General features: G+C 43.2%; 1 protein-coding gene across 3 annotated transcripts in view; it reads right to left on the bottom strand.

Annotated features, from left to right (window-relative positions):
- The window catches only part of PLCB1 (phospholipase C beta 1), a 746923-nt gene extending 743986 nt beyond the window's left edge, over nucleotides 1-2937 (bottom strand). For all 3 annotated transcript variants that reach the window (XR_014831904.1, XM_021077401.2, XM_021077400.2), the window contains exon 1: nucleotides 2506-2937. Coding sequence is in view for 2 of the 3 variants with exons in the window: in XM_021077401.2 (XP_020933060.1) it covers nucleotides 2506-2604 (99 nt within the window). In the remaining variant the exon portion in view is untranslated. The remainder of the gene's footprint in view (nucleotides 1-2505) is intronic.
- Nucleotides 2938-15080: the final 12143 nt, after the last annotated feature.

Here is a 15080-nt window from a genome sequence, read left to right as displayed (position 1 = left end):
CTTAGATAAACTAGGCAGGAAGCAGAGCACTCTTACCTTCGGTCCAAGAGGCAACAAAGATTCGGAAAGGTTAAGCAATTAAGCTAAAGTCACACAGCTGACTGGTAAAAGAATCAACAGATGAACCCAGCCTTTGGACACAAGGCCTCGTTCTCTGTTGTCTTTGACACTCAGTCTCACTAACATGTAATATAATTAGCCAGATAACCTAAAATGGCTTGATTCTAGAAGGGCAAATACGAAATGGGGAGAGGAGAAGGGTGACACCTGCGAGGGGGAGAAAAAAAAAAAAACAGCCTAAGAAATTCCTGGTCCCTCTTACTCCACAGATCACCATGGAGACCAAGAAGGCCAAGGAAGGAACTGGCAGGATGGTTCATTCTATTCCAGATAACTTGACTCCTGAGTGCAGTCTGAGTTCTCTACAAAATCTCTGAGATTCTCTCGATCCTGCCCTTAGTGCTTGCAGACTCCTATAAGGCTGCCCCGGAAACTCACTGTTCAATGCTCAGCAGGAACCCTTCTCACCTTCTGCAGGTGGCAGCCTCTCCATCATTCTCCCTGCACCCCTCATCCTCCCTGCATCCCTCATCCTTCCTATATCCCTGGTGTTCTTGGTAATTTTCTGTCTCCCCCACCTAGTAAGTAAGGTCTGTAACAGTAAGGGGTTTTGCTGCTTTCTTCACCACCCCAGGCCCTAGTCCAGGGCCCAGCATTAGTAGGTGAGGAAGAAATATATGACATAAATGCACAGCAGAAAAATCATCTACCTGGATGGATCCAAATGTGTTTCCATAAAAGACCTTCATTTTCAAAGGGATACTCATCTTTTCTTCCAAGCAAGACATTCGGGAGAATTATTTAAAATGCAGTTTAAAATCATCACCATGAATAAATGCAGAGCTTATACTGGGTTACCCTTCTTTATTTTCTGAACTCTCTCTCTCTCTCTCTCTCTCTCTCTCTCTCTCTCTCTCTCTCTCTCTCTCTCTCTCCCCATGCCTTCTGCCCTTCACTCTGTCAGTAAACCCATCACATTAGCTCTCTATTTGAAGATCTCAAGATGGGCAAGGCTGTTCTATTTGTGGTCAAACTGCATTTTATTTTATTTTTTGCTTTTCCTTGACATAAAGCATTTCACCTGTGTCTGAACTTACTGTTTAGATCCTATTCCATTTACACAAAACATCCGGTCATTAGATTAAGACAGAAGGAGAAAAGTGTAAAGTCCATAGGAAAAAGATGCCTACAGCATTTGATAATTGGCGTGAGCTTTCAAGGAAGCTGTGGGCTCCCCCTCCAAGTTCCGTTTGCGCTTCCAGGTGGACAAAATATAGACACAAACCCGCTCAGCTAAGTAATTGGATTCGCTACCTGGAATATTTAAATTGTTTTCAGACACTGGAAAATGGCTTAAGAAGATTAGAGAAAAATACCCTGGAGGATAACAGGCTATAATTTACTAGGTGGAAAATCTTTTCAGCAAGAAGAACGCCTCATTCTCCTGTAATTCCCCCTGTTTAAAAGATGTCTTAGTCATTAGGACCTAAATTTCCTGCGATCCAGCAGCTCAGATTTATTCCAGTGGGTTGTTATCAAATCTTTTGAATGACACCCAGGACATAAAATTGATAAGCAAATGTCCTCTGTGGGGAAGATGCTCATGCATTCAGCAAGATTACTAATCTAAAGGTTTGAAGGCAATTGGGGAGGGGGGTTCCACTTGAAGTCCTAGGGTCCAGGGTTCCTGTAAACCACTGGAGATCTGGGCTTGGCTAAGCTCTGCCTCTCCTGGCAAAAGATGAAGGTAAACTGGGGGGTATGTCTTCTCTTCTATTTTGAACTGAAGACTTCAGCCAGCTCAGTTCTCAGAAACTTGCCCTCCCTCGTTCCTTGCAGGCCCACTGAGCCCTCGCGAACCCCTCGGTCCCCCCTCTCTGCTCTTGAGCCTTCCCTTGGTGAGTCCTCCCCAGCCCTTCTCAGGGCCCTTCTCTGCGGAGCCGGGCGCTAAAGTTTGGTATCACCGACCACCTGTCGGCTGGACCGCTGCCGTGTGGGCTCCCAGCAAAGCGCTAAGACGGTGAGCAATCACTAAACAGTTTCAGACTCCGGGGCAGTTCCTTCTCGAAAGGGGCCAACGGAGGTAACGGGGGGTGCGTCTGCGGGCCGAGAGGGGTGCGACTCGTTAGCACCCCAGGCTTTCCAGCTGGTCCCAAATTCACCCTCCCCACTTAGCAAACTCTCAAGACCCGTCCCCCGGCCACGCCTGCTCCTTCAGCTCCACTGGCCCCCAAGATTTCAGACCCTCAGGGGGCCCTACCCAGAACTAGCAGGGACGTCAACTACTGAACCCGAGGACCCAGGAGGTCGCGGCCAGAAGCTGCCCTGGGCCCCCGCGCCCTCCCGGGTGCGCTCATTGCATAACGCGCCCCTCGCCCCACCCCCACGGACGGCCCTTGCCTGCCCTGCGCCCCGCCGGCGCCCCCGCCGGCCACCCCGACTTACATCATCCCACTTGACGAATTTGGTGCCCTTCTTGAGGCTGTCGGACACGCACACGGGCTTGAGTTGCAGAGCGTGCACTCCCGGCTGAGCCCCGGCCATCAGGGCTCATCGGGGCTCTGGGCGGCCCGGGCGAGCGCGGCAGGGACGGGGCGCGGGGCGCGGGGCTCCCTTCTCGGCTCCGGAGGTTCTCGCGTCTGCTCCCTCGCCGGCTTCTCGGCCTCCGCACCTCCTCCGGCGTGGCTTAGCAGGCGGGGCGCTCGCGGGCGAGGCGCCGGGCCATGCCCGGGCGGGACGCGGGGTCGGGCGCCCGCGGTGGATGCGGAGTCTCGGAGGGCGAAGAGCCGCCGAGCCGGGCTGCCCGGGCTGCCAGCCGCCTCCGTATACCGCTCCTCGGCCGCCGCCGCCTCCCGGCTCACCATTCAGCACATCCTCTAGACACCGAGCGAGAGAGCGAGTGACACACGCTCTGCGCCCCCCCCCCCGCCCTGCTCCTTCCCCCTCCTCCCTCCTCCTCCCGCCCCCCTTCCCCGCCACCCGCGCTCGCTCGGTCCCTCCTTCCCCGGCGGCTTCCAGCCCAACTTTGCGCGCTGGGTCAGGAGCGGGAAGCGGGCACGCAGCGGCACCTCCCGGCTCCCGGGCCCCACTGCAGCCGACGCCTCTGAGCATGCCCCGTGCCCCGGTGGCGGGGTGCAGGGGTGTCCTGGAGCCCAGCGTTCCTGGGGGTTTGCTGGAGAACAGGAGCCCCGGTCTGGGAGTGTCTTTGGGTCCAAATGGGGTGCAAAAAGGGAGCCTTCGGGAGAGATCGGAGAGGCGACCCAGAGTTTTCCCCTCTAGCTGGAGCTCTCCAGCGTTGGCCACAAACCAGCTATTTCAAAAGACAATTATTATTTATTAGCAGAGAAGAGAGCAGTTGAGAGGCTTGGAGTGAGTGCTCTTTGGGGAAACCTCGCCGTGCCTGAGAGTTTGCAGCGCGCTGGTCTTGACGCCCGGGCGGGCATGTGGTTAAGTTGTGCTTCAGAGACAGCAAGCCCATTCTAAGAGAAACAATGGTTTTATTTCCCAAGGAGATAGGCCTCCACTTGCCAGTGTATGGGTGCGCGTGGGGGGGGGGGGTCGTGTCAAACAGAGACAGACAGGAAGAGGAGAGAAGGAGAGAGAGTAAGGTGTCTTACAGATAGAAACTTGCTCACTTAGGAACAAAGGTGGTAGGATATTTGCTGGCATTCATTCAACAAATATTTCTCATTTCTTTTAAAACAAAGAGATTCCCCCTCTAGAGTAGATCATATTTAGAAGGCTAATTATAACAGTGTTTGAGAGGATGCAGAGCAACTGGAACTTTCATCCATTACTGGAGAGTGTATAAAATGGTAAAGCCACTAGGAAGAAGAGTTTTTAATAAGGTTAAACATTTACTTATCATAAAACTCAGAACTCCCACTCCTAGGTATTTGTACAAGAGAAATGAAAACATATGTTCACACAGACTTGTTTAGTAATGTTCATAGCTTTCTTCATCATACCCCCAAAACTGGAAACCAAAAGTCAGTCAATTGGTGAATAGATAAACAAATGTGGTATGGCAAATAATGGAATACTATTCAGCAATTAAAAAGGAGTGCACATACAACCACGGGGATAAATCACACAGAATTTAAACCTAGTGAAAGGAACTGGACACAAAACACTGCATATTGCGTGATTCCATTTGAGGAATTCTGGAACAGGCAATCTAGTCCATGTTCAGAGAAAGCAGATCAGTAGTTGCCTGTGGCCAGGAGTGAGCTGGGATTGACAGGGAAGGGGAACCAGGGAATTTTGAGAGGAATAGAAATGTTCTATATCATGTGTTTTTACAGTTGTCGAAATTATAGAACTGTATACCTAAAATGAGTACATTTTATCATCAGTAAATTATATCTCAATAAAAGTGACCTTAAAAAAGAAGAGGGAGTTCCCATTGTGGCGCAGCAGAAACGAATCTGAGTAGGAACCATGAGGTTGCAGATTTGATCCCTGGCCTCGCTCAGTGGGTCAAGGATCTGGCACTGCCATGAGCTGTGGTGTAGGTGGAAGACACTGCTCGGATTCCATGTTGCTGTAGCTGTGGTGTAGGCTGGCAGCTGTAGCTCGGATTGGATCCCTAGCCTGGGAACCTCCATGTGCCATGGGTGCGGCCCTAAAAAGCAAATAAATAAATAAATAAAAATTTAAAAAGAAGAAACAATATGAACAAAGAAGGAGAGAAACATTCTTTTAAGTATTTGTTCTTTCTTCCTCTGCCCCCGAGGCTTCCAAGGCCCAGTGTTGATAAACTCAGTAAAAATATTACGAAAAAATCCCATGGGGAATTTAATCCAACTAACCCAATTACATATTTCAATGCATTAAAAAATCCATATTGATTAGCAGCACCATGGACAACCTGGTGAACACAACTTAGGACCCCTGCTTTCTTTTGGGGGCCTCACCTTGTCCTTGGAAGCCGCTTGCTACAAAGAATCTCTTTAAAGACTGACTTGTTTCATTCTGATCCCATATCCTAAACTAAAAGCTGAGTATACTGTCCATAGACCCTCTCCTCAGTGGCTTTGGCTTGCTAGTTACTAAGCAGAAGGCAAGGCACTATCACATCCTCACACTGCTTCTCTTTACTCTGCAAAACAGCAACACAATTCTACTTGCAGCATCCCTGCCCTTCTCAATTGTGCCTACAACATCCTACCGGCCTTGTTCTCTTCTTTTCTCACATCTTCCCCTACTGCCCTCCACAATCGCTCAGGTATCTACTGGAAAGATTATTGTTCAAATAGGCTTTACACCAGAATGACATAGGAAGGTAAGATAGACCAGAGAGGTGCTCTCCAGAAGAGGATGTAGAGGAATGGAAATGGGCTCTAGGCTACATGAGATGATAGAATGAGCCTTTTTGTGGTGGATAATTACATCATCTTTCTCTGTTTGTTGTCCTCTGCATCCACACACTTTGCCATGTGACCTTAGAGTTTTCAACTAGACACCTGTGTATTTATCCACCTCATTGATATTGCCCCATGAGATGTCAGGAGATGTGCCCTAAGAAAAGGCTTGAAATATCCTTGTGAGGTTGGGCTTGCCCTCTTGGGTTTCTGGTCATTGCCATGAGACAAACACGTCTCAGGGAACCTCATGGGGCAGGCGTAGGGCTGATGTGCAGCCTGGAGGCAAGTCCGTCAGAACCCCATCCTAGATGTGCCATAACCCAGCCAACATGCAGACTTATAAGCATGACAATAAATGAGCTCACTGTTGAGTCCATTGAGCTGGGGGAGGGGGGAGTCATTTGTTACACACCGTTATTTCATTATTGTGGAAGTAGCTGGCTGACTCATCTAGTATTCTTGATCCTTACCAGCTGTTGCTTGTTGCTGTGAATGTAGGGAAAATAAAGCTGTGGAATTCTGAACAGTGTTTGTCTTCAAGACAAACATGGGCTGTGGGAGCTTCTTCTGCCTGCAGAAGGATGCATTTTGATCCAGGAGGGCTCTGGGATAACCCCCTTCAACATGTAAGATGAGGCTTGAGGCAACTTGGTTCAACTCCCTCATTTCCTCATCTTTGGTTAAAGACACAAGACAGAAGTCATTTTAAAGCACGGGGATTTTTGCCATGCAAGAGGATGGGTAAGAACATCCAAAATTGTGTGAGCCAGGCCTGTGATACATCAAGTTCAATGCTCTGTTCTGTTTTTAAAACAATAAAAAGGTCTGTTTTTTTGTGACAGCACAGAATTGCACTCGGGAATGTCAGCCTCGGGAAGTTGGCAAAGCTAACCTTTATTGAGTATTCACTATAGGCCAGAGCACTAGGCTAAGCACTCCCCAAATATACTCAATAACATAACACTTGCTGTTCAACAGCCCCCGCCCACCCTCTTTCTCTTGTTAAGCAAACCCTGATTTGGTTCAGGTGGCTATGCTTAGGGAAAGTGGCTCCGCCCTCTTCTCAGGAAATGAACTGTGATGGGTCTATGGGTCTAAACCAATCGTAGAATCGCATTCTCCTTCTCTGTGATTGGTTTAGGAGATCATTAGGGGCCCCAAACCTGCCCAATAGATTAAGGGAGGTGGGACCTGCTTCTCTCTCCTCTCCCTCTCTCTGTGTTACCCTGTGAAGAGGAATGCCAGCTACAAACAAGTTTAAGAACCTTGATTAATCCTTCATATGATTGTTAACCCTTTGCATATCGGTAGACTTCCTGATAAGTGAAGCGATAAGTATCTTTACTGCTTAAGGCTTATTGTTAGTCTCAGCTGATCTTGTGGACACTTTATTACACCCCCGATCTACTGACTATTAAATTGAGACTTAGAGATGTGAATTAACCTGCTTGAATTTACACAACTTGGATTCAGGATTGACACCTAGGATCTCTGACTTTAGAACTTAACTCTTAACCATCATGCTAAGCACTTCTAGAACTTACAGCTCAGATCTTTTAACCACAATATAATATAAATATTCCCAATTCCCCTAGAAAACGGTGCTTTGTGACCCAGCCTCTTAGCAGTTCATCCACTCACTTGATGCCTGCCACAGTGAAAAGGATGGATGTTGTGATTTGAACAGATATCCTTTCCAAGAGCCAGTTCTACCAATTCTGAAATACAGAAGCCTAATACTGGATAATACTTGGTAAATAATAATGATAATGAAAGCTTATCATGTACTATTCTAAGGGTTTTACACTTTTAATGCATTAATCCTCACATTAACCCCATGAACTGTGTTATCATTATCATCTCCATTCTATAGTTGAGAAAACAGAATCAAGAAGGATTAAATACATGTCCAAGATTTTCCAGCTAATAAGTGGAAGAACCAGAATTCAATCCCAGGCAGCTTGACCCTGGAGCAGATACATTTAATTGCCACACTATGCTATCTTGAAGAGTTATTGTGAAGATCAAATGAAATCATGTATGTAAGTCTCTGTCACAGAGTACTAATCAGTAGAAGTTAATGCCCTTATAATTATTCTAAAATTGTACTATATTGCCTTTTTGTGCCATAGAATAAATTTTTATGAGCAGTATTCAAAGACAGCATCCTAATTCTGTGGTCTGTGATTTAGTCAACTTCTTTCTGCCTGCATTGATTCTATAAACTTTAATCATATCCATTTTCATCACTAACCTTTTTGAATTCAAAAGTTCTTTTCCATTACAAATAAATGCGTTCTAATTGCAGCTAGGCATCAGAGTTCCTCCAGCTCTATTTTTTTTTTTTTAATAACAGAGAGATATGGAGGAAAAACTGCCCAGAACCAGCTTTATAATAACCACATCTGTGTTACATTAAATAGTCTTTGGTACATAAAACCCTCCATCTGAGCTGCTCCATACCCTTTCCTTGCCTGACTTTCTGGAATAAAGATGATCCCAACTATGACCCTGAAAACCACGTATTGAAAAAAAGCAGAGCCTCTGTTAGCCTGGGTCCCTAAAGGACCACAGGGTTAAGTCACCTAATGACTTACGCAGTATGATTCTGTGAATAAGAACTATACTTTGGGAGTACTTAAGAAGTAAATGTCATGAGCAACATTATTATCATCATTACATTGCACATCAATATGAGATAAGATTTATACATCTTAGATGGTAAATAAGAACAGGCATCATGATGAAATTGCCAAGTTCTGACTCAGTGAGTTCTATTATCAAGTAAAACCCTGAGACAGGCAGGGACTCAAAAGAAGACAAAATTATCACTATTGTGGGGTTCTGCTTTGGCAAAGTGGGTTGTGGCACCCAGGTTTGATCCCATGGCCTGTCCTTCAAGATCCATAGTTATAACCCAGATTCCATACCTGGCCTGGGAACTTCCATATGCCATAGGTGTGGCCAAATAAAAAAAAATTATCACTGGTGCATGGAAAAAAGCTATGCTTTTCCCCACTGCCACCCCCCACCCCAAGGATCTTGTCTGAACCCTTTCTTTTCTTTTCTTTTCTTTTCTTTTCTTTTCTTTTCTTTCCTTCCTTCCTTCCTTCTTATTTTTTTGCTTTTTAGGGCTGCACCCATGGCATATGGAAGTTACCAGGCAGGGGTCAAATCAAAGCTACAGCTGCCAGCCTACACCACAATCACAACAACGTGGGATCTGAGACACATCTGCAAACTACACTACAGCTCATGCAATGCCAGATATCTGGCCCACTGAGCAAGACCAGGGACAGAACCTGAATCCTCATGGTTACTAGTTGGATTCGTTTCTGCTGCGCCACCATGGAAACTCCTTGAACCCTTTCTTAATAGCACAATGCACTTTCTCTAAATTCTATCACACAAAAGAAAAAGCTTTCAGATTGCTTTAGTTATGATACAAAAATAATGCTTTTTTTTCCTTTTTAAAAAACAAGAAAAATGACATGATATTCATTTAAGCTCTATTTTATCCTTCATTTAAAGTAAAGGATTTCATTGAAAGCTGTCTGACTACCTTAAACACCATTTGGGGGCAAAAAAAATTAGAAGCACGGGTCCAAAAATGTCTAAGGAGAGATGCTCTAAGAAGAATCTGATTTCAAAGAAAATGGAGATGTTAGGGTATGTGGCCCATTCAAATGATGCCTCAAAATGATGAGAAGCTTCAAGAAAAGACCTTTTCACCTTACCTTGCTTCCCTCCGGCCATTCCAGACTCTCTGACAGAGTGACTGAGACACATAAGTGCCAAGACATAATCTTCAGGAGTCATTTTATCATCTCTGCTCTATATATAAAAAAAAAGTTAGCACAGTCCTATGTAGCCACCAACTTTTGGGTCCCTTGTGACAACTCACCAGAATTTAAAGGAGATATATTATTATCTTTGAGCTTCTGAACATATGGATGAACTCACATTTTTAAAAACTCATTTGGCCTATTGACTATTTTCAGGTAATAATTCTCCACCTAGTTAAACTAAAGATCAGTTATCCAATTGTGTACATCTTCTTCTTAGGCAAGGATTTCGATCACCATTTACTGCTACACTAACATTTAAAAATCATGGATGACCATCTTTTTGAATTTTCTCGGGCTTTTAGCAAACAAGAACATGACTTTGTGTTTCCAATCAGGCCTTTTCTCATTTCTCATTTCTCTTTTCTGGCCTTCTCTCATTTCTCTATCATGGCCCCACCTCCTAGATCCAGGAGCAAACTCTGGTTATAACCCATCATATTATTATGCAAAACATACAATAGTAGTGGGGAAAGGTGCTCATTGAGAAGTCTCTGTGTACAGGTAGAGCGCAATCACTTGGTTGTACATCAGAAATTATCACAACATTGCACATCAACTATACTTCAATAAAACTCTAAAAAATGAAAAAAAATCTGGAATTCAAAAAAAAAAAAAAAGAAAGAAAGAAAGAGGAGGAGGAAGAGAAAAGAAGAAGAAGTTTTCTCTGTTAGAGAGGCTCTGGTTGCCTATACAGCATCCATTTACCTAGAGACCAGCAGAACTGGGTTTGAAATCTCCATTGTTCTGGCTAGGGGTGGGGGAGGGTGGGGGGCAGAAGGGGGAGTGGGGGGCAGAAGGGGGAGTGGGAGGCATTGTAACTGGTCCCCATACATAGAGGACAGGAAGGGACCAAAGAAAGAGGCAAACACTCCTGATTGCCTTGTCATTAGGTGGCATGTTACAAAGGGAATTTCAACTCTCTTCTCTATGTCTATGAGTCTCTTTCTGTTTTGTAGAGGTTCATTTAATTGCCCAGGGGGAGGGGAGAAGGAAGGGGATAGACTAGGAATTTGGGGTTAGTAGATGCAAACTATTATGTTTACAATGGATAAATAACTAGGTGCTACTGTATAGCACAGGGACCTATATTCTCTCTTTTGGGATAGACCACAATGGAAAATAATATTTAAAAAATAGAATGAATATGACCAAGTCACTTTGCTGTATAGCAGAAATTGGCACACTGTAAACCAAATATAATTTTTTTTTCTTTTTAGGGCTGCACCCTAGTCATATGGAAGTTCCTGGGGTAGGGGTTGAATTGGAGCTGCAGCTGGAGACTACACCTCGGTTTGTGGCAATGCAGGATCCTTAACCCACTGAGCGAGGCCAGGGATTGAACTCTCATTCTCACGACACTATGTTGAATTCTTAACCTGCTGAGCCACAATTGGAACTCCCTAAATCAACTATACTTTAATTTTTTAAAATTAAACATAAAATTAAGGGATTGTCTTGGGCACCCTAAGAGAAATAGATCTCCCCACCCACCTGCAAGAATTTTAAAGTTTATACTTAAGGAGGTTCAGTCACACATCCCATCTAAATGGTCTCAACAGCACATGGTCTCTCAAGGATGTGTCCTTGAAAATGGCTCCCACCATGATAATTGTGGGCAGAATGTACATTTCTTTCTTTCCTTTTTTTTTTTTTTTTTTTTGGTCTTTTGCCTTTTTAGGATGCACCCATGGCATATGGAGATTCCCAGGCTACTGGTCCAATTGGAGCTGTAGCTGCCTGCCTACGCCACAGCTCAAGTAACACAGGATCCTTAACCCACTGAGCACGGCCAGGGATGGAACTCACATCCTTATGGATACTAGTCAGGTTCGTTAACCACTGAGCCATGACTGGAACTCCCAGAATGTACATTTCAAGGACAGGGATGGGGCAGGAGCCTTCAGTTGCCCAGATCCTGATGCAACAGATCATGTGGTCTCAATGGCCTCCTCCAACTTTAATTTGGAATGACAGTGTACTTGGCTCACATTCCCTTGTTCCCCCTTCTTACTGCCTGGAATGTCCACTTGAGGGCTGAACTTTCAGCCATGAGATAACCTTGAGAATGGAAGTCAGGAGCCAGGGCCAAGATAGAAGTCCTTAGGTCTCCCAACAGTCCCATCACCCTGGATCACCTAGAGTTACATCAAAAAAAAGGTTTCTATCTCATTTAAACCCCTACAGTTTGGGGGGTTTCAGCCTATGTGGCCATAACTAGCCCTAACTGATGTAGACGCAAACACCAAACATTCTGGTAGCTTCTAGGGCTATCGCTTTGTTCCACATAAGTTCTCTAAATGTCTTTCAGTGCTCTGTGCCAACAGGTTATGAAAAAATGTCTTTTGCTTTTTCCATGTGTTTCCCCAGGATTTCTGTTCCTGAAGAAATTGCTGGTGTTTCAGTCATTATACCAATTCAGGATCAGGGTAGAAACACTGGTTTTCATGGAAAAAAGAATTGTATTCAAAGTACATGTAAGGTTAAGGATGTCAGGGACCTGGCATAGTGATGCATTTTATTAAAAGTGGATTCCACCGGAGTTCCCTGGTGGCCTACTAGTTAAGAAGTCAGTGTGGTCACTGCTGTGGCTCAAGTTCTATCCTTGGCCTGGGAAGTTCTGCATGCCACAGGCATGAGAAAATAAATAAATAAATAAATAAATAAATTAAATAAACACAGGTCCCAATGCCACTGTAGAGGTTACACAGCAATAGATGTCACCATGTACATCAATCTATGATGATTTACAGAGACTGTGAACTTGGGCTTTTTCTTTTATGTTAAAGCTGGCATTATACTATGCTAGGGAATTGACAGAATAAGGGGTTGGACAATTTCATTCTTTATCTCACCAAATAGCATGACTCAAAAAATATATTCCCATTTCCTTCCAATTTCAAAGACTGAAATAAATAAATAATGCCACATCGTTGTTGCCTCAGCTTTGTAATGCCAAACTGAATCATATAGATAAGGAATGATGTTAAGCTAGATGTTTGCATTCACAAAAAGTACCAAGTTAGCACTGGAAGACAGGTAAAAATTCGATTTTGGCCTATATTTATTGAGTAAACACAGATATTTTATAAATACATATGCATTTCCCTAATTTAGACTACTTACACTGGTATGTATTAAATATCAGATTCCCATATACAAATATGTACAAGGAGCATCGAAGACCAGCTAAGGCAAACAACAGATGGTAGTGATTATGTTATAAATTTGAAAAGAAAAATAACTTGGAGAATGGTTTACTTAAAATTGCAGTAAAAAAAAAAAAATACAAGTCATAAGCACGAATATGCAAAACATCCTATTCTCTTGACTACAGAGAGAAAAAAAAGAAAATGCCTTAGAAACAAGTAGTTCACTTTTGTTTTGGGGAGTGGTGGAAAAAGAAAAACTGGATCTCCCTTTAAGGCTCAGTGGAAACGAATCTGACTATCATCCATGAGGACACAGGTTCCATCCCTGGCCTTGCTCAGTGGGTTAAGGATCCAGCATTGCTGTGACTGTGGCATAGGCCAGCAGATACAGCTCCAATTGGACCCCAATCCTGGGAATTTCTATATGCCGCAGGTGCAGCCCTAAAAAGACAAAAAGACCAAGAAAGAAAGAAAGAAATAAAAAAGCATTAAGTTGGAAATGGACAATGGGGAGAACTTACCCACACAAACAAAATACCTATTCAGTTATTTGAGCTAAGCTGTTGCCATTGAACCTTCCAAAGAATGAAACAATGTAAGATTTGCAATCTTCCTACATTCTAATTCTAATCTTAACAAGCAGAAGTGCTCAAATTAATGTGTTAGAAAATATATATTCTTTAGTTGTATGGCAGAAGAGATGGGCAAACATTTTAAGGTCAGAGAGTAGATATTTTAGGCTTTGCAGGTCACACGCTCTTTGTCACTCCTCAAGTCCACCACCATAGACTGAAAATAGCCATAGACAGTATGTAAATAAAAGGGTGTTTCTGTGTTCCAATAAAACTTTATTTACAAAAACAGGTGGCATGCTGGATTTGGTCCATGGGCTGTAGTTTGCAAACTCCTGTTCTATAGGAAGCAAATGGTTTAAGGCTCCTTGAATCTTTCCATTTAAGTGATTGAGCATTTATTGCCTCGTAATTATCCTGTTTCTTTATTTCTCTGTAGCATGGAATGTGTAGCTCCAATTAATTCTACTAGTAAACTATAAAGAAGCCCACAGCATATAGCAGGTTGGAAGCAAAAAATGTTTTATTCATGAAGACGAGCACCTGTCTGAACTAGGTGAATGTAAGTGAATATAAAATTTGGCCCATAAGAACCCCATAGCTACAAAAACAGCCTGGCAACAGCAAAACCCAGAATAAAGAAAAGTCTAAGGAAATCATCTTGCAAAACTATGTTCCCCATAAAACAATGTTTGGTGTATCTAATTTATAATTATTCAAATGAATCTTTCCTGCAAACATGTGAGAAGTTCAGTTATTAAAATAGCAATTCTCATTAGTGTTATTTGTGTAAATGAAATCTAAAATTCCACCAAGCATATATAGAGAAGAGTTTAGTTCTCATTAAATATGGCTAAGATATGTTCTCCGGGGTTTCTCTTTAACTTCATACTTGTCCAAGGATAGCAGAGTCATTCAAAAGATGTTCACTGAGTTCCTATTGTGTGATAGGCAATCTATTAAACCCTATAATTAGTTTTCTCTCTTTTATGTCAACCCAGGAAACCTAGCAATCTACTAAATGAGAAGCTTATGGCATCATTTAGATCTAACTACTCAATTTGTGGTCCACAGACCAGCAGCATCAGCATCCCTTGGGAGCTCTTTAGTGATACAGAATCTTGGGCTCCCACCACAGACCTACCGTGTCACAAAAAACCAAAGGGATTGGTGTACACAGAGGAGCTGAGAAGTATCTGTGTGATGCATTAGTGCCACAGGCAAATGAGGGATTTTCCAGTGTCCTGGAGTCCTGATTCCAGCTTTCTTAAGAATTAGTTTCTTCTCATTAAGAAGAATGTATTTTATTACATATAAAATAATCATGGTGCCTTCTAAGCATATATATTCAGCCTCATTTCCTGAGATGTATTTTCTTTGCAGAATAGCTGAAGCCAACTCTGTATAATGGAGTCACAGGCTAAGTTATGATGGACTGTTAAGTTGGGCAAAAAAACCCGCGTTCACTTCACACTCCATGGGCAACATACCAATTACCTAGTTACCAATGTTAGAATGTTTTTGTTTTGGCCAGGCCCACGCCATGTGGAAGTTCAAGGCCTGGGACTGAACCTGCACCACAGCAGTGATAACACCAGACCTTTAACCCACTGTAGCACCAGGGAACTCCTAGAATATGTTTTTATGTGTGGTGGCGAAAAACTAATATTGTACCACATGAGAAAGCTAACATGTGGCTTAAGTTCTATTTTCAGAGAATTCATTTGTCTTAATGCCCTCTCTTTTTTTAATCCCTGGTGTTGAGAGAATTGATTCTTTTTCTCATAGTACAGTAATCAGTGCTACTCCAAAAAAGTGTACCACATGCTTCTAAGTTGCTAATCGTTGATATTTGAATTTTTAAATATTGAATTAACCAATTTACATAATTTTTGTCCCTTTTGTATATGTTTAATTTCCAATCCTTCATTTAGGCAAAGATATATAAATTTTGATTGAGGCCTATTATTATCTTGTTCCATTTTTGGAAGGTTTTTTAGTAATAAAACATATTTTGTGTTTGTATAATTTTTTTTTCCCAGAAGAAGGGACAGAGGAGGTTGGTCATTGCTTTTTCGTTGGCTA

Source organism: Sus scrofa, chromosome 17 (genome assembly GCF_054392235.1).
Source record: "Sus scrofa isolate SSC_HxYL_T2T_F1_AM1 chromosome 17, Sscrofa_HxYL_maternal_Yorkshire_Landrace_v2.0, whole genome shotgun sequence".
Taxonomy (NCBI): Eukaryota; Metazoa; Chordata; class Mammalia; order Artiodactyla; family Suidae; genus Sus; species Sus scrofa.
The sequence above is the reverse complement of the archived record's forward strand: the minus strand, read 5'-3'. Positions and strand labels throughout refer to the sequence as shown.